This window comes from Capsicum annuum, chromosome 3 (assembly GCF_002878395.1).
Source record: "Capsicum annuum cultivar UCD-10X-F1 chromosome 3, UCD10Xv1.1, whole genome shotgun sequence".
Classification (NCBI taxonomy): Eukaryota; Viridiplantae; Streptophyta; class Magnoliopsida; order Solanales; family Solanaceae; genus Capsicum; species Capsicum annuum.
This window is the reverse complement of record NC_061113.1, coordinates 226,432,518-226,452,587: the sequence shown is the minus strand read 5'-3', so window position 1 is coordinate 226,452,587 and position 20,070 is coordinate 226,432,518. Positions and strand designations below refer to the sequence as shown.

Sequence of the window (20,070 nt, the reverse complement as noted above, 5' to 3'; positions counted from 1 at the left end):
TGTGAGTAAGAATTATTTATATCTATAATAATATATTAAAAGTGTGAAGACCTTTAGAGCAGTGATTTGAACTTTTACCCTTCATTAAAAATCTCACAATAGACAAAATTATCTTTTTACTATTATTTTAATAATTATTTTAAAAAATAATATTTAATTATTCTCCTATTATATAATACTTTAAATTCAACTAAATGTTGGTTATTAAATTAGATGTAGAACTTGAAATCTACTATACTTTTAATTTTCAATTCCTTTCCTAACTTAAACTTTGTAAGAGTCTTAAATTAATATTTGAAATAAAAATAATGTGTACGAATAGAAAGTGTTAGAATCCAAATAAACAAAAAATGCTAAATACCTTGAGGCTTGAAGTATATTACTATTTTTTCCTGCAAAAAGAAAAATTACTACACTAATTTTTACTAACCTTAAACGTGTTGTAGATTCTTTCAATTTCTACATTGTAATAATATAACACCTTTCATGAATGTCTATAGGATAATTGTAAAAAGACAAAAGCTTATCTATTTAAGAGTGTAAATTCTTTTTTTAATACATATTTTTTGCATGCTTATTATTTTTGTTCAACCTCTGTTGATTTATTCTAATGTTTTCACTGCATGCAGATTTTGCTTCTGCAAAAGAAAAAAATAAATTTACTGACTAGCTTCTTCTTTTTGGGTTTTAGGGCCCAAAAAAATAACAAATCAAAATTAAGTTTTATATATATATATATATATATATATATATATATTTTGCCTCTGAAAAAAGAGAAAAATAAATTTACTGACTAACTTCTTCTTCTTCGCGGGTTTTAGGGCCAAGAAAAATAACAAATCAAAACTATGTTATATATACATATATATATATATATATATATATATATATATATATATATATATATATATATTATTTTTTTCTTTCATGAATTCAACATATTAAAAACCCTAATATTTTTAAGATTTTAAAATCAGTTGCTTACTTTTCTTTCACGATTGAAGAATGGTGCTTAATGTTGATGAATATTTATTTTAAATTTTGTGATATAATTGTATTTAAATATAATTTACACCTGCTTTATGTTTTCTCTTCTTATTTTCAACTAAAATGAGATGAAGATTTTCGTTCACAAGATTAGCGACTTTAAATAGGAAAGATCTTTCTTATCAAAGCGGACCAATTAATGCAAGGTTTGTTATTATTATTTTTTTTACTATCAAATTGTAACACTTCAAAAATTTGAGTTAGATTTATATAGTTGTATGATTTTAATTTATATTACTTTACATATTTTAATTTTCAATTGTTTTTTTTCGCGTGTTTAGGGTGTTCTATAGAATCGATAGTTTTTCTTAATTAGCCTAAATTTTTTTATATATATTCCACATTCTACGTAAGGTATATCAATTTTATATGTATTTGTATGTTTTTAATATATATTATCTCACAAATTTTGATTTTCAATTGCTTCTCTTCTAATGTTTGGGTGTCGTTCTATAACCTTGGTAATTTTTTTAATTAATTTAAAGTTATTTTAATGCTTTTATATGAATATATTATTTTTTGTTTAAATGTTTTTATATTCAAAAATCATCAATTTGCGTATCAATCCAAGCAAATTTTCTTTTATAATATTAAAATAATTTTATTAAATTAAACTCATAGAATGAGATACATGTGCGGGGCGCGTATCTTTAGACTAGTAATTATAAAAACACACAATTTAGTTTAAAATTTATTTTATGAGACAAGGAGATTATCTGAATAGATGAAATTTATAAATATGTGAATAGATGAAGATAAATAATACAAATTTTATTTTTTGACATTAGACTCAACTAAAGAAACAATCTAAGTTAAAATGTTTTTGAAGACAACCAACTTGAATTGACGTAACAATTTATTATGGTCAACATGAAATTTTTTTAAAAAGATTTTAAGGTAAAGAAACTTTAGAAATATACAAAATTGTTTCAAAATAGAGTTTGAACCCCACAAATTCAAATTGATATATTTAGAAAATGAAATGTGCAGTGTGGGGACCACCATCCTAGAATGATGATGAAAATTACAGCTGACTCGTGAGCCTCACGTTTCCACTCTGTAACGGTGGAGGAGTGACAGGTCACACTACCCACCAAAATATGCGTTGCTTATTGCGAACCAGGCGCTTACTACATCCAAAATAAAAAAAGAGACAAGAAAAAGGAAAAAAAATAGATACTTCATTTCAAATATTTTCAAATTGTGTAGTCTACAAATTATATTGATATTTTTTTTAAAGGATATATTATATCTTAATAATTTAATTATTTTGAAATGAAAAAAAGATACTTAACTTAAATAATGTTCATTTTATTTTACTTTGCTTTTATAATCAGGTGCGAGGTCATATTTGTGTTAGAGATTTATCAAAAATTCATTTGGTGAAAAAATATAATACTATTTATATATTATAAAATTATTTTTATGTAAACAACAACATCGTATAAAATGGAGTTTGAAAAGAAAAAAGTGAACGCCTATAAGTTTTTATGTGTATGTACTGAAGGTTAAACATTCATTGGTAGTTACATTTAATTTTTTAGATTTTGATTTTTAAAATAAAAATCCTGATTCACCATTATTTATAACGAAAAGCAAATATTCCATTTATTTGTTATTTTTGAAAATTAAGTAAAATTTTTATTACTATCTCATTCATTTTAATATTAAATAATTATATAAAATAATAGTATTAGTAAAATTAGATTATTAAATATAAAATGGAGGGAGTAAAGAATAAAGAAATGCACAAACCCTAGCTAGAATACTCCACTTTCCCTTTTATTCCCTTTATAACAAAATAGTATTGAATATACTTTCCCTCCAGAGTGTGTTTTCCTCCATGAAATGGGAAATGGAGGTGTACGAAATCGAAGCTGTCCTCGAGAAAATCTGGGATTTACATGATAAACTCAGTGATGCTATTCACTCTGTTTCTCGATCTCATTTTCTCAATTCCGTAAAGTCTCGCAACAAGTTGGACGATTTCCGCTCTAACCAAAAAGCCGATAATAATCAGGTAAAAGCTGGTTATGTTTACGTTAAGGAGTTCCGTGTTGATGAAGATGATGAATCTGCTGTTCATGAGGCCAAGAGTCTTAATGCTATAAGGAGTGCACTCGAGCACCTTGAGGATCAGCTCGAGTTCTTCCATGTATGTAAAGTGTAAACTTCTCCCTTTTTTTTGGTCTATTCGATAATTTATTCGGTTTTCATAATGTTATGGTTATCTAGTTACTTGATTATTCGATTTTGTCTGAATGTGAATGTGAATTATCCGACGTTGTTTGTGAAGAAAATTGGAATTATCTAACTCTGTGACATGCGTTAGATTTGAAGTTTTGTGATGCTTATGTTGGTTTTAAACGAAGGAATTAGGGGAATAACGGAGAAAAATAGTGTAATGTTGTTAAAGGGAACTAGTATATTTAGCTATATGTTTACTTCTGCATTTATAGGAAAAAATACAGTAAAAGCGTGAGTCTAGGATATCTATCTAGAATCTATCTTCAACTAACTAATTACGAACAGATCTACTAGCTAATCAACTATTAACTAGGGTTTATTCAAAATAAATAAAGCAGTAAAATAAGATACTGCAATCGACAAGCAAAAATGTAATATGCTAGAGTATTATGCTGCAATTAATGTGGCTTGCACAGTTTGATGAAATGTCATAAACTCATAATATAATCCTTCATGTTAGCCGAGTGGCTTCTTAGCATGTTTCCAGCATATATGCTTGTGCGTCTTGGTTAGCGCGCTGCAGCAGAACTACAGTAATTGCAATTGGAAAGGGAGGAATGGGGATGCGAAAAGAAAAGAGAACACAAAACAGTGTATTTGTTTTGCTTTCTTCCTTCAGATTAAGCAGTGTATTTTATCATACTGATATTGCTGTTATCAAATTAGTGCTGAAATTTTATGTTGTCCACCATCGAGAAATTACTGCAAAAAGCTTGTGGTTGTTCGATACTGTGACATGCAATTTTAGTTTGGGTAAGATACATTATCCTTCACCAAAATTTCATAGAAACAGGAGCCTTTGACAGCTTGTTTTTATTAGGTGCTCAGAGAGAAATTTGATACTACATGCGGTGAAGAGTAGTATTTTTGTTAGAAAAGTGTTTTAGAAATCCTACGACAATGCTATGCAGGATAGGTAGATAATTGCAATTCTCTGTTTAAGTTGTTCCTGGCATTTTTATACAAATAAAAAAAAAAGATTGTTAGTGGCATTTATTTTACTCTGCTTATTAAAAACTCTGTCGAATGAGCATAGGAGAATGTTTATGAACTTGTTGGATGCATCTCTGATGGCGTATGCTCATTGAGGTTGTATGCTCATTGAGGTTGTATCAGTTGTATTTGTTGAGGTCGGTATCAATTTATTCTCTGGACGTTCAGTGAAAAAATATTAAGGCGTACATGTTTTTTTTCTTTTTTCTTTTTGGGTGCGCCAGGCCCAAGTAGTAGTGCAATGCTTAGGCGATGGACAATCATTTGGATACTGGCCTGGACTGATCTCTTTTGGTTTACCGAATAGATAAACCTAGTTCTTTGTTTTGGCTCAAAAAAAATAAACTTAGCTCTTTGTTAAACAAGAAGCTTTCTGTGTGCAACTGTGTTCGCAAGAATAGATCAGAAGATGCTGAAGCAGATTCTAACACTAGTAAACAGCTAGAAACAAAGCATGTTTTTGAGAAGCAACAATAAGGCGAACCAACCACCAGAGGCTGCAACACTTTCAAGTTTGGCCTCTGCAAGTTTGTGGACACCCAAAATGAGACGATGAGTGACCTTTGAAGTCATAATCTTCCATGGACCAAGAGGTGAAGCTAACATATTTGATAGAACTACGAAAGAGAGGGAGAGAGATTTAGTGTCTTGGCCACCAGAGCTTAGAAGAAGTCACCCTTTTTAGGATTTGTAAAAAATATTGGAATTATGTACCATTGTGTCATGTGTTAGATTTGAAGTTTTGTGATGCTATGTTGTTTTTATCGAAGGAATTAGGGAAATAGCAGAGAAAAGTACTGTAATGCTGTCAAAGGAAATTACTTCATTTAGCTGTATTTAGTTTTGCATTTTTAGGAACAAAAACAGTAAAATAATAATCATAACCTAGCCTACAATGTCTCTTCTGAATCTATCTTTAACTAACTAATTATTAACAAATAGGAAAAACTAGCTAACCAACTATTAGGGCTTGTTTGGTACAAGTGATAAGGAATAACTAGTCCCGGGATTAATTTTAGAGTCTCTTCTGAATCTATCTTTAACTAACTAATTATTAACAAATAGGAAAAACTAGCTAACCAACTATTAGGGCTTGTTTGGTACAAGTGATAAGGAATAACTAGTCCCGGGATTAATTTTAGAATGAGCTTATCCCGTGTCTGGTTGGGATAAAATGCATGGGATAACTCATCCCGGGATTATCCCGTGTTTGTAGTGTTATTTCTGTCTCACCTTGAGGGTGGGATAACTAATCCTTAGATAACTTATTTCCCAACCAAACGATCCCTTAAAGTATTAACTAGGATATCTAGAAAAAAACTAAAGCAGTAAAACAAAGTTAATACAATCCAAAAGCAAAAATCTAGCACTCCTTGCTTTAAGAACTGCAAATTATAGGCGCTAGAATCGACTTAATGAATAAATTTGCCAATTCATCTTTTAGTATTGCAGTTAGCTTTGATCCATGTCTTCAAGATGCAACTCTTGATTATCAATAAAGCATGTCTTTTGTTGCATTGAAAGAGAAGTTTTTACCTCTCATTATGACTCATAAAATCTCCTGCTTAGTGGCATCAAAGATTCGACGATACTTGTCTTCAAATAACAATTTATATTCTTTTTCAACTCAACAAATCTGTAGAACATCTGAACTAAAATTATTTTTGTACCTGAACTTGTTTTAATTGCAATAGTCCCTTTTCCTTTTGCAGGAATATAGTCATCATCCCCAATTTTGACTTTCTTATTTTATTTCTATCATATGTCATGTGTTTGTACAACCACCGTCGATCCAAAAATCAAATTTCTTCGCTCAGAAATATGTTGTGGCAAATAAGTGGTCTTCTTCTTCTTTATCGATGACTTAGGCATCTACTTCATATTTTTGGGACTTGTTTTTGTAAATCATAGCTTCATGGCCAATCTAGTTGCAGATTTTTGCACTGGGCATATGGCTTCTTCCATCATTAAAATGGAGGATGACCTTTTTTTGCCCATAGTGCTAAAAGGTTGGTAAGTTTCCCTTGAACTATTACCTTCGCTTTGAGTCTTGTGGTTGGTTGCCAAGGCTTCGTCATCTATCTCATTTTGCCTCATAAGCCTCCTCTGCTCTTGTGCCTACAATGTGTTTAGCAACTCTACCAAGGTAATCTTGGACAAATCTTTTGTGTTTTTCAAGGTAGTTATGGATACCGAGGGCCATCGGACTGGGTGAAACCCTAAATTACCCGTGGTGCACTTGCGGAAAACTCCTTGCCGAGGGCCTGTGCACCCCTGGGATTAGTTGGGACTCGAAGAGTCTTGGACACCCGGTGCAAGTCAAAATAAAAAAAGGTAGTTATGGATACTTCGTATCTTTCACTGTAACAATATTTTCCCACAATTGTTGAATCTTTAAATTTGGTGCCAAACAATCTTACCTTGTTTACAATTCCAAGAAGTCGGGTTGAGTTCTCGTTGGCAGTCTTAGAATCTTTTGTCTTTTGCAACTCAACTTCCCTAATTAAATTCAACACCTTCATGCCTCATATTCGTTCATCTCCTGTATATTCTTCCTTCAAATCATTTCAAATTTTCGGTGCTTATTTAAGAGCCATAGCTTTCGTGAAAATTGTTGCAGACACACCAGTAAAAAAAGTTGCTTTCGCTTTCCTTTTTCTTTTGGCTTTTGATCTGACGTGAGATTATCGGGCAGTAGAATAACATCATAATTCTTTTCCACAACCTTCCAAAGATCTAAAGTCCCAAGATAAATATTCATTGTCCAGAGTTGATAAATTCTTATCATCAAAAAGACAAAAACAAGACGAGCTATCTGCGAAAAGCTATTTTCAAAATCCATCCACTTATAGGTCCCTAAAGAAAATGGTTGTAGATACCAATTGTTCGTTTTTAGCAAAGAAATTAGGGAAATACTAGGAAAAAATACTGAGAGAAAATACTGCAATGCTGTCAAAAGAAATTGTTTTATTTAGCTATGTTGAGCTTTGGATTTATAGGAACAAAGATGATAAAATATTAATCATAATCTAGCCTAAAGTATCTCTCCAAAATTTATCTTTAATTAGCTAATTACGAAGGAATACGAAAAGCTAGCTAACCATCTATTAACTAGGGTTTATTCAAAATATCTAAAGTAGTAAAACAAAGTTATTGCAGTCCAAAAGCAAAAATCTAACATGTTAGATTATTATGCTGCAATTAATGTGGCCTGCACAGTTTGATGAAATATCATAAACTCATAATATAATCCCCGTGTTAGTCAAGTAGCTTCTTAGCATGTTTCCTGCATATATGCTTGTACATCTTGTTTAGCGTGCTGCAGCAGAACTGCAGTAATTGCAATAGGATGCAAAAAGAAAAGAAAACATAAAGCAGTGTATTTATCTCTTTTGGTTTACTGAATAGATAAACCTAGTTCTTTGTTCAACAAGATGCTTTCTCTGTGCAACTGTGTCCACAAGAATAGATTATAAGATGCTGAAGCAGATTCTAACACTATTACACAACTAGAAACAAAGCAGGTTCTAGAGAAGCAACAATAAGGCAAAACCACTACCAGAGGTTGCAACACTTCTAACTTTGGCCTCCAAAAGTTTATGGACACCAAAAACGAGACGACGAGTGACCTTTGGAGTCATAATCTTCCATGGACCAAGAGGTGAAGCTAACATATCTGATAGAACTAAGAAAGAGAGCGAGAAAGCTCTGGTGGCCACCAGAGCTTAGAAGAAGTTGATTTCACCCTTTTTAGGATATGTCTTGCATGTATTTGTGTAGTATAACTTTTGGTACCTAGAATTTTTGATAATCTCTTTTTTTGGATGAAGACTGTCCGGATGAGCTTATGCGCACCTCAACTATTCCACGGTACCTGTTGGCTCCCACTAACACAGGCGGTAACTTTTCTTACCGAGGATTATACAAATGGAAAGAAATGACTTAGTGGTGCTTTTGTCTTTGCTGGGATTTGAACCTAAGACCTCATATTTTTCTCCCCTTTCATTGACTGCTAGCTCACACCCTTGCATTAGAGTTTTCGGTTCTTCTGCTTGTTTAGTTCTTTTAATTTTATTACTCAGACCTCACCAGAAAGCTGAAGTAATAAAAGTTCCAAACCAACTGTTTCCCAGAAAATTCAAACCAAAAGTGGCTGAAAAAATTGGATTTATTGAAGTTTCAATTGGCTGTTGGTCCAAATATGAATTAGAAAGGTGGGATGCTTCTTAAGACATACATATGCCAAAGTGTTGGAAGTTTATTTATTATTCAAGGGTCATCCAAACATGACTAACAACCAAAGTAAGGGAAGAAAAGCACAATAACAATTGAGGAGGCTTCTGGAAACAAAAGATCATACTGCAACATCTAAGGATGTGGCCTACTGAACAATGAAATGGGTGCAAACCTCAGAGACAAGGGTTCAAATCCCGGCGAGACAAAAAGCACTAAATGCTTCCCATCTGTCTACCTGTGGAATAGTCGAGGTGTGTGCAAGCTGATTCGCACACCAACATTATCCACAAAAAATATGGAACAAAGTATAATAGTTACAAGAGCCAACCAATTCTAATATTATATCTGTCATCAACTTACCCAAACAAGACGTTAAATACGTCATCAGTGAGTAATTCAGGATTGCCACAAAATCTGGAATATTACCTATGTACCAGTTAATCAGTTATCACTTTAAGAAATATGTTTACTTTCACGGCAATATTTTTCACTGTCTCAAAGTATTTTGGTCTGGAATATCACTTTTACACTAGATATGTTGTTGTTGAATATTGCTTCGTGACAAATCTCCATTTATAAACTTAAATTTATTTTAAATGGCTGCCCCAAAGTGTTCATAAGTTTCATCATGAGAATTATCCCAGCTATCCGCTGTCAATGTGCTAAATATTCATCTGAACCTAGAGATGATACCAATTTTCTGGTTGAATCGCTTAGCCTGTTCAACACAAGTAAACTTAGGGAGATTCACCATTGACAACTATGCTCATTCGTGTATTGGTCCATGTGGGAATCATGGTGCCCGATGCATAAGACCAACTTTTCTTGCTAGTCAGCTTTGCAAGCATCGGAGTAATTGCAGTTAATGCAATCTGTATCTTCTTCTTTAACTGCATTATTTGAAGTGGTTCATGATGTGTTAGAGCAGTTTTCTTTCTCCTTTTTGGAGTTGTGTTGTGGTTGGGCAGGCGCTGCCGCGCTGGCTGAGGCATGTGAGGAGAGTAGAGTACCGTCTAACAGAATCAAGAGAAATAGTTAAAGAGAGTTGAAAGCAAGTAGGAATGATACATATATGTGGTTGGTGAAAACAAATAGTCGATTTGAGCTGTTTACATTGATTAGGGTATGTTTAAAGTAGAAGAAACTCAATTTTGATTTGTGAGGATGCGAATTGATAGATGCCATCAATAAACTGTTTCTGGGATCCTTCTCTTTATTGCTGTATATATTCTTCTTGAAGCATTCACATAGTGATATCTTTAGTTGGCTCTTCTGTTAATAGAAGTATGACTGCTCAGCTTGAATTGAGTTTAAATGTTATATTGTGTCAAACAGAATTAATTCCCACATATTTTCTTCTTTTTTGGGTGCATTTGTACCAGACTGTGCAAAATCAGCAACGCGCAGAAAGGGATGCTGCACTTGCTCGCTTAGAGCAAAGCCGAATTATACTTTCTATGCGATTGGCTGAACATCAGGGTAAGAAATACAAATTCATTGAAGAAGCTCAATCTTTGGTGGGAGATGTTCGTAATGCCGGTCAGTTCATTTCTCCTGAAAATCTTTATGGTCCTGCTCCAAGCGCCCCAGGTGAAAATTTAACGACGCAGAAGAGGAAGAGATCAAATGCTCTATCCAATATATTCTTTTCTAGTTTTCATTTCTTTAGGAAGTCTCTTAGAGTGGATGAAGTGGGTGGAATTTTGGGGAATGCAGCCTTGGTTGCAATCAGCATGCTTGCACTGATGCATCTGCAGCGAGTTGGTAGCAAGGAAAAGTACTTTTCGGACCTCCCAGTAGGACAAGATGTTGTCTACAACAGAAATATTAGAAAAACGTCTCAGCTCGATGGGTCATCTTCCGGTCTAAATTTGGATGTGTTGTCAGCCAGGGGCTGAAAGTGAAAAATAAAGTTGGTTTGGTGAGAATTGGGGAGAAAGAGGGTATTGCGTTACTGCTTGCTCTTTGGCTGCTGAAGTTTTGTTGATTGATGGGGTAGAGGTTTTCTTTCTCGTGGTTGTTAAGTGCTTAGTCCTGTAAAACCAAATTTTAGATATATTAAAGCAGAAGTTGTGAATTTCTCTTCAGTACTCTTGCCTAATTTCTGTGAAGGCGGTCTTATGTGTGTATAAGAGAGAATTCCTGCTGTCTTTTTAGAGTGTACGTATTTTTATTTTTTATTTTTTTATAAAACAAAACGATGGATTTCAGCCCAAAAATACTGTGGTTGGAAAACCAGGTTTCTTAATTAGACGAAGTGGCAAGAAGGGGATATGCAGACCCAGTACAATATTTTTACTATCTATGACGCTGTACAGAGCGACAGCTGCATTTCTTTGGAACACATGCCAATTTTATACTATTGTGTATATGTATGAAGTTCTGACATATTTGACTACTTGTTGCCAATAACCGTCCATTCTTCATCTAAATAATGTGTACTTTTGTCAAAGAACAAACTTTGGTCAACATCATGATCATAATAAAATTGGAAGTTAACATACATGATTTTGCCGAAAATGCACCAGTTCATACTTGTGAAAGAATCGAAGACCGTACCTGTTTTTGTTTTTCACCTGGGCAGTTGCCAAGTTACAGATGGTTCTCAATTTTCAATATGAAATTAGTTTTTAGTTTGTTTGATTGTGCCTTAGATGACCAGCTTTCGTTTTTTTTTCCTCACTTCCATTCTTTTATGTTATACGCACTTACTAATAATAAAAGGAGGAAACTAGAATAGAAAATGAAGCCTTTTTAACGAGTATCATATGCAAATCTTAGCTAAAAAGGTAATTGGTAGTACTGTGTGTAGACTTCCAGAGAGTCAAGTCACGAGAGCAGGCCAGTGGAACTAGTAAAGGTTTCATGAATAGAAGCTTATTGGTAAGATCGATGGGATTTGTAGTCTTGGCCACTGCAAGTTCTGGTGTTACCGCTCCTAAAAGGGCAGTCTAGTGCACTAAAGTTCCCACTATGCGCAGGGTCCGGGAAAGTTTCCCACCACAAGGTGTACTGTTTGCAGTCTTACCTTGCATTACTATCAGAGATTGTTTCCAAGGTTTGAACCCGTGACCTCCTGATCACATGGCGAACTACTATAGAAGGTATTTAGGTAAATCAACTTTTAATATTGGAATTAAACAAACACGGAATGGATAAAACTTAAACTTGACTAAGAGTTACCTATACTCAGCCGGTTTAGAGCTACATATTCTGCTAAAAGCATACACAACTTAGTAGAAACTATTTCTAATAGTAGCATGTAACTCGCGGATGGAAGTGCTGCCTGGTAGATAAATCCATCTAACGACTCTCCAATAGAAAAGCTTACGAGCTGCAAATTTATTGCACAAGAGTCCCAGTACCATCTTTGTTGTTTATTCGCTTTCCTTGGGCTTCGGGATTTTCTTATATTCATAATCATTAATATCAACCTTCTCTTGCAAAGCCTGCAAAGGATAATGGGGCATCAAAGTAAGTTTCAGAAAGAAATTCTAACACATGCACACACACAAAGGAAGATACCACTCGTACCATTAGTTCTTCCTCCAAGTTAATCTTTTTGGGGTTATATGCATTGATAGGTCCAGCTCTGGAAAGAGCTTTTCTTGTTTCGATGATTTCCCACTCTTGATCATCCTTTACTTTAGCAATATCCTTGCTGAGCTACAAAATATTGCACTTAACCTTAAGCCAAGGAGGCAAAGAACAAGATAATGTCTGAAAACCCGCATAAGTTATTGCAGGAGAAAACTGTCCAGGGAAAACAGGGAGACCATCAGAATGTCAAAACTTTCGCTATCTAGAAGCTAAAGTGGGCATGAACCACATAAACACACCCACTGAGAGGTAAGAGATGGCATATTTTGATGCCTAGCCCTTATATTGACAGAGTATTCAGGCTGACTGAAATAGCCCATAAAAATTTTGGTTTTCACTTCAGCTACCAAAATTTAAGTCTAGCAGGATGCCAATAGTTAGTAGCACTAATGAAAAATAGCAAGTTATTATTGCATTATCAATGAACAAATACGTATTATTTTCCCCATAGTGATCCAAAAAACATGAATCAATATATTCCAGAGTCCGTGAAGTCAAAAGCATAATGATCTAGAACAAGATATAAATGGCATTTAGGTACCAATAAGGTAATAAAAATTTCTCCTCCTGGATTATTGTCTCTTATCTTGAGCTATCAATATCTTTAGCCTTGAAAGACTCGTTTTGGCATTTATCATTTTTTTGTAGAAAGGTAACAATGTTATAAATATCAACAGCACAAAGGCAGTGTTGTGTTCCATATTTACAGTAGAAAAAAGCAAAAAAACAGTGCCCTTGATAATTCTTAAGAGGATTCTAAAACTTCTAAACTAACTCCAGAATCATCTGTATTGTAGGTAATTGTACACACGTGTTTGTGCAAGTAAAGCTAATTACAATCATTTTAACGATTATTTAGTTCCCTTTAACTCTGCTACTGCACAAGGTAAATTTATGTGTTTTTGTGTGTGTCGGTCTAGCAGTATTAATTACAAATCTAATGGACTAAAAAAACTCATACTCAAAGGTATTACAAAATATAAAGATCTCGGATACCTGAGGTTTATTGGACCCAAGCTATGGAGTATGTTTATGTCTCAGCAAATTCAACCATTTGTTTGTCTGTTCATGTCACAACAAATTAACCATTTGTTTGTCTAGAATGAGCATTTTATTTAAACCTTCAACTAATGGAGTTAGCAAAATAGAGCAGATGTTCTTTTTCCCGCTAGGTAACAAAATCTAGCAAAGGTTCAATAGTCCTGCTGTGCTTGCTGCCACTAGCCTCATTCTCCACGGCTTCTTCCTCTTAATTTGTAGTATCAAAGATTAACAGTCAGAATGGCTAGATGAGTAACTTATTATAATGATGTCATTACATGCCATGTTTCTTTCTCAATATTGTTTTCTCTTCTCCGTACAGATCACGCCATTATGTGAAGAAAAAGTCACAATGAAACAACGGCAGAGAAAATAAAAGAGACAAAAGTATATAGTAAGGTAAGAGAGATGTTGTTGCGCTTATTATCATGTGCAGTATTTTCTTTCTTCAACCCATTGTGATGTAAATGTACGCAGACCTTACCCTTACTTTTGTAGGGGTAGAGATGTTGTTTCTTATAGACCCTTGGCTCAAAAGAAAGAAAAAGGAAGCATGTTTGCCAGAAAATATGATTGTACCCTAGCCAGCTACAAAGCAACTAAAAAGGGAAACCAAGCCAGACTAGAAAGCAAAATATAAAAAAATCAAAAATAACGAGAGCAAAGTGGCAATTATACCAGCATCTTCTGTCACTGACAAAGTCTTCCTACAAATGCTTAACTCTATCACTGACAAATTATACCAGCATCTTCTGTCAATTAAGCAAATTACGCGGCTATCACACGGAAGATCAACTGCACATCTTCCGTCATTGCCCCCTAGCAAAACAAACCTGGGATTACTTTGATCTTTTTCCTCCCACCTCTACCCTACTCTCACTCAAAACAGTTTTGCGCTGATAACCAACCCATATTAATCCATCATCCCCTCACAGTTAGAAAGCCATTCTTATTCCTTTATCCTTTGACATCTACGGATCAACCGAAATAGCCACTTTAACGCAATCACACATCCTGTTTCACTTCGACATCTCATCAATCAGGTGCTTGAATACAATCATCTAGCCATCAATCCCTGTCATCTCCCCGAACACACTCTCATTAAAGTATTCAGAATGTTCCACCACCAGGCTACTACAAACTAAACATCAATGGAGCTTTTGACGGACTAAACAACTTGGTGGTGTGGGTGACGTTTCCAGAGACACCACAGCAGCCTGGATTTTTAGATATGCTAACCACTCTACCACACTTCAATTCTACAAGTAGAACTACTTGCACTGTTACTTGGTCTATGCTTAGCTTTTCACAATAAATTTTCCCCGCTACTCATCGAAACAGATTCACAGGTACTTCTCAGACTCTTACGTACTACTACAGCGAAATACTCATCAATTATTTCTGATTGCATGGATGTGCTGGACAAGCTGTCTGATCCAGTTCTCAGCCACATCTACAGAAAAGCAACGGCGTGGCTTTTGACCAACTATGGAAAAATAATGGCTACTGAAAGATTACCAACATCTTGTCCTTTCCGATACACCACCTATTTGTACTATGATGCAGCTTAAACTAGACTTAACAGGGACTGAGACCATGCGTTCAGTTCCTTAACATATTAGTTAGTCTTTTACGTTTCCAGTCTTAATACTATGTGCTTAGACTGGACTTAACAGCAACTGAGACCACGAGTTTAATTCAACATATAATATCTTTTACGTTTTCCAGTCCTAATACTATGTACTTTAATTAGTTCCTTTGCTACTATGTAATCATGTTCCTTGCCATTAATAAAAGATGCTCCAGTTAGCAAAAAAAATAAAATTAACTATCGCTAGACATCTAAATGATTTCCTCAATAATCCACTTTAAGCAGATGAAAAAACTGTGTTGTCTTTCTTTTCTTGACATCAAATATCCAAATATTTAAATGATTTGAAACATAATGTTCTACAAAAATATCAGTCAAAGGCTTTAAACCTTCATATCCAGCTTCATGTACTCAATAAGCTAGAAGTGTGCCATGTCTGCTGAATCACCTCCCCCAATACTTCTATGGCCCACCTCTACCTCTCCTCATCCACTGTAACCAACTTCTCACAACTCTTCAAGGGTGCATCTGTGCATCTCCTCTTCACGTGCCTGAACATATCTCAACCTCACTGCCTTCATCTTAACCTCCACGGCAGCCACTCCCACCTTGCCCCGAATAGCTTCGTTTCTAATCATATCTCCCCTAGTATGCCCACACCTCCACCTGATGTTGACATCATCTCTGCTACCTTCATCTTCTGAATGTGTGTTCTTAATTGCCCAACACTCAACCCTATACAACAAAGCAGGTCTAACCACGGCTATGTAGAATTTATCCTTAAGCATTAAACCTTGGTGACACATTCTTATCACACAGGAACCTTGAAGCGAGCCTTCATTTCAGTCACCCCACGCTAATATGGTAAACGACATCCTCATCAATCTCCTCATTACCTTGAACAACGGGACCTAAAATACCTTTAAACTGCTTCTCTTAGGTACATCCTATGTATCAATCATCACTTCCACCTCCACCTAGCGTGCAATGTCACTGAACTTGCACTCTAGGTACTCGTTCTTAGTCCTGCTTAACCTAAAATCTTTGAACTCTACGGTCTGTCTCCAAGATTCCAATCTCTCATTAACTCTCCCGGGCGTCTCATCAATCAACGTATATACACACAATAACAAGTACATCCGAACCACCCTAAGACCGAGTCAAAGCTCATAATATCAGATAGTCATATAAGGACTAGTTGTAATACTTTTAAAACATGAAATATCGGATAGTCAGTTTGTAACTTTAAATGAACATCAATTGAGTAATTTGACATTAAGTACAACTAACCTGCCTTGGAGAAGTTGGCTAAGACCAATAGATCCAAGCACGGTTAGTGAGATCATAGGAAGTCCATATCTCATAAATGGAGATTTCCTGCCCAACCTTTTGAATGACGAAGCTGTGTTTTGAACTTTGGCAGCAGAGGAGTCATTAGCTTTATTAGGCTGACTCATCGTAGTCTGGGTAGTCGTCATGGAGTCAGTATATCACCTGCTTCACAATCTCAAACTAATCAAGACGTGGGGAGACAATAATGAGAAGTTAATCAAATAATTCCACTATTTCCTAATCAAAAGATGAGCCTTCTCCTTTCACAAATTTAAAAGTCCCAATCTCTTATGACACCCTTTTCTCCTCATAATTGAGAATTTTAAAAATACAAATTTAGCACAACTTAGCCATCAAACTCTAATAGGAAATTGTCCATCAACTTGTATACTCTGGCACCCATATCCATTTTGACCTCATGTTCCACGGTAACCATTAAAGAAGTAACACTATAATCAATTGAGAATTTCCATCAACTTTTATACTGCTTATACTTACTTAATTGAGAAAACCACCGTGCCCCATGTGGGATTTTAACATGTGATAACTCTTTTATACAAGTGAAAAGAGAAGAGTCGTGGTTAAGGTGCATTGGTGCAACTATTTACTACAACTAATGCAAGTTAACTCCATTTTACTATTATGCACAAACTGAGATCGGTAACCCTAAATAGCGAAACTTAGAGTAACATGAACAGATTTGTGAAACATATGGAAACAAAAAAGACGATGAAATAAGCAAAAATTACCTAAACATGAGCATGGATTGTTACAAAATCTTCCAAGTTTTCTTCCTTCAATCTCTGTAATTTAGGCAATATATAGAAAGAGGAGGAGAGCGTGAAGGTTTTGATTTAGTGATTTAGGAAAAGATTTGCTATAAATTTACTTTTACTACTTAATATAAGTGAGAATGTTGAGTTTTTCGTCGTTCTCACAGGGACAATTTCAGAATGTCACAATGTACTTTTCCGAATCATATGATAAGATGACAAAGCACTGTAATTTGACAAAGTACTATAATTTCTCTTGGTAATAAATACGGGTGCCACCGATGATGTTGAATGTCAATGTAGATTTTTGACACTATTTTCTTGCTACATATTGGTGAAATTCATTGCTTTACTGATCATAATCTATTACAACATTATTAATATCAACACAATCAAACTATACTTTTAAACTTGACTCCTAGTTTTTGCTTTTGAGTTAGTTCTTTCCTTTCTCTAGCTCCTAAACTCAGCACATAGATGGACCCAGTTTCTCGAGTTGTTTTTTTTCGAAAAGATTGTCAACTAAAAGGACTTTATTCTAAATATATAAAATAATTTTAAGTTTACGACCCAAAACTCAACCGATATTGACCTAATTCGTTTATCCAAATAGATTTCTGGACGGATTAGATCATAACTCGTACATTAACATGGCCTGCTTATTATCTGTATAAATTTGACCCAATCTACCCATTTGAAACTAGTAGTGTCGTTCAGCTGAAGAAATTCATTGTCACTTTCACAAGATGTCTGCATTAAGGAAAAGTCTAAGAGAGCTTCCTTTTAGTCTGTTCATCAATGAGAATTGGCTGTATTAGTTCATAGGACAGAGTTTTGACATCACAAGTATCATAGTAAGCAAGCAACAATTCCTCCATTTAGCATTCGAAAGCAACAGCTTGTAACAAAAAGAATCAGCCTAAAAAAGAAAATACTCGACTCTAAAACACACAAGAACAGAGGATGTGAATGATTTTCAACTCAAGCAATCCAAGACCTACCTAACTACCCAAATTTACTCAAAACCAACTCCTAATAGCGTTCGGTTAATCAGACTGAATTCACCTGGCGAACTGATTGAGCACAGAATAAAATCGAGATCAGGTTTAACAAAGCGACAACTCAAGCAAACAAATAAAAGTAGCCACTTCAGCAATTCAAAATTCATGGCTATAGATTAGCATACAATTTCCCTGTCCACAATCTCCACTTGCTTACAAATTGGTCAAATCAGAATAAAACACTTTAAAATCAACTTGAACTACCCCAAATTCACTTATACACATCTCCTAATACCACTCGGTTACTCAGACTTGTCAAATCGTCTGTCAGACAATTTGTCCAACAGATTGCAGGCACAACTTTAACCAAACTTTTTGCACTAATTTTCCGATTAATTTACCCTCCCATTTAATGGGGGAATTACAGTTCAATGATAAGAGACCCTTACCTGAGCGCCACTGATAAAGCTCGACTGGGGATCTTGTGTGATCGGGTGGTGTTTTCAGTGAATGTGTAGCGGCGAGTTTGTGTACTTAAAAACGGGGAAACGGGTAAAGTTATACTTAAAACAAAGTCAGGATTTGCTTATTTTAACTACTTTTGAGTTTTTATTTATTTATTTATTACTTAATATGGTGTTTGCTAAAGATATATAAAGCGCAAAATTCAGAAATAACATACTTATTTCGTAGTAACAGTTTCATAATTACATAATATAACAAGTTGTATTTTGTATTTTTACAAACTATTGCTACAAAAATATAAATACATATGATTTTTACTGCCCTTATGATCGATATATATTTTGTATTTTTATAAACTGTTGCTACAAAAAATACAAATACATTCAAATACATATGCTAAAAAATATAATTTGATAAAAGTATTATTATTTTTTGTAATTTAATACTTAAGTATGCTACTTTATGTATTTTTTTTTTAATAAAATATTAATATTTCTTGTTTTAGTTATCTGTATTCAAACGGTAAGAGTTATATGCAAACAACAATTTGACATCGACAAAAACTTAGGTTTTTCTTACGAGTTACTCAAAAAAATTGATTTGATTATGATGTGACAAAACACTAATTTATTTTTTTAGATTTTTGTGTAGTTCGTAATAAATTATTATGTTTTATAAAAAAATTCTAAAATATAATAATTTATTACGTTTTATGAAATTTTTTGTAAAATGTAATAATTTATTACGTTTTACATAATTTTTTTTATTGTTCAACTCCGTTAGTTGACCGTTAAAAAAAGAAGGTAAAACGTAATAAATTATTACGTTTAACCTATTTTGGTAAATTATTAAATAGGTGGTCCATTTTGGTCGCTTTATTTATTTCTTAGCTTATTTTGGTTCCAAGTATTTGCAGAAACCTTGTCTAAGGTTGGTAGAAAAAGTTGATTTCGTTATCAACTGTTTGCACTATAAATATACGAGTACTACTGTTTTGAGTATGGAAAAATTGGAAAGTGTCTTGCATATCGCTAATTCCTTATGTTATTGAATTAATACTGTTTAGATATTATTAATTTGGTAAAATTTTATTCTAAACAATCTTATAAGTTAGATCTCATGTTGCACGGTAGATATATTAGCAAACTCCATTAGTATTTGAGTATCTAACTTCCACGTTGAGTTGCAGTGTATGAACCTATGATATTGATCGAATAATAGTGCAACTAAGAACATGTTAATATGTTATTATTGCTTGTATCTTGTAGATTGAATATCAATTTATTTTGATTTTACTCACTTATCACCATATTCTATCTAAGCGTACAAATAAGTTTACTTGGTGATGTTGGATCAAGATAAAGGTTAATTTACCTACTAGATCCAATGAGGCAGCGCCTAACAAGAACGAATTGGATTCATTTATTTCACCAAATTAAGAATCAAGTTCTATTGAACTTTGATGTGATTGGTTAATGATAAGATATTGGGCTCAAGTCCCATCGATTTATTGCCTAAGACGCCTTTTGTATGGATAAGACGTTGAGTTTGAATCTTAGTTTATCATATTGATGATATTATGATAGCTAAGGCAAAATAATGAGTATTTGGTGAAAAGTCATGAAATCTGACCCATTGAATTTGCTCCATTCCATGAAGTGAATGTGGTAGCAATCTATGATACGTCTGAAATATGACAACTTACTTCATTCTTGAAGTGTATGTAGTAGCAGTGCATAATATG

At 34.0% G+C, this 20,070-nt stretch overlaps 2 protein-coding genes across 3 annotated transcripts; one reads left to right on the top strand and one right to left on the bottom strand.

The window, feature by feature from the left end:
- Window positions 1-2,751: 2,751 nt before the first annotated feature.
- On the top strand, window positions 2,752-10,686 carry LOC107863155 (plastid division protein PDV1). Its single transcript, XM_016708958.2, has 2 exons — window positions 2,752-3,202; window positions 9,906-10,686. The coding sequence occupies exons 1-2, from the start codon at window positions 2,891-2,893 to the stop codon at window positions 10,419-10,421; spliced, it is 828 nt and encodes a 275-aa protein (XP_016564444.1). The 5' UTR covers window positions 2,752-2,890; the 3' UTR covers window positions 10,422-10,686.
- Window positions 10,687-11,630: 944 nt separating this feature from the next.
- Window positions 11,631-18,487, bottom strand: LOC107863154 (cytochrome c oxidase assembly protein COX16, mitochondrial). Of its 2 annotated transcripts, XM_016708956.2 has the most exons (5): window positions 18,311-18,462; window positions 16,837-16,890; window positions 16,046-16,249; window positions 12,058-12,184; window positions 11,631-11,972 (listed from the first exon to the last, which is right to left on the bottom strand). In XM_016708956.2, exons 3-5 carry the CDS (start codon window positions 16,231-16,233, stop codon window positions 11,901-11,903), a joined length of 387 nt encoding a protein of 128 aa, XP_016564442.1. In that variant the 5' UTR covers window positions 16,234-16,249; window positions 16,837-16,890; window positions 18,311-18,462; the 3' UTR covers window positions 11,631-11,900. The 2 variants fall into 2 exon arrangements, with proteins under 2 accessions (XP_016564442.1, XP_016564443.1); XM_016708957.2 differs by lacking the exon at window positions 16,837-16,890 and having other exon boundaries at window positions 18,311-18,487.
- Between the last annotated feature and the right edge of the window lie 1,583 nt (window positions 18,488-20,070).

Bases quoted from the DNA above. Each gene is read 5' to 3' on its own strand.
- LOC107863155 (XM_016708958.2), top strand. From the start codon at position 2,891: ATGAAATGGGAAATGGAGGTGTACGAAATCGAAGCTGTCCTCGAGAAA. The intron at 3,203-9,905 runs GTATGTAAAGTG...CATTTGTACCAG, and splicing joins ATCAGCTCGAGTTCTTCCAT to ACTGTGCAAAATCAGCAACG.
- LOC107863154 (XM_016708957.2), bottom strand. From the start codon at position 16,233: ATGACGACTACCCAGACTACGATGAGTCAGCCTAATAAAGCTAATGAC. The intron at 12,185-16,045 runs GTTAGTTGTACT...TTTGTAGCTCAG, and splicing joins AGCCAACTTCTCCAAGGCAG to CAAGGATATTGCTAAAGTAA. The intron at 11,973-12,057 runs GTACGAGTGGTA...TATCCTTTGCAG, and splicing joins ACTTGGAGGAAGAACTAATG to GCTTTGCAAGAGAAGGTTGA.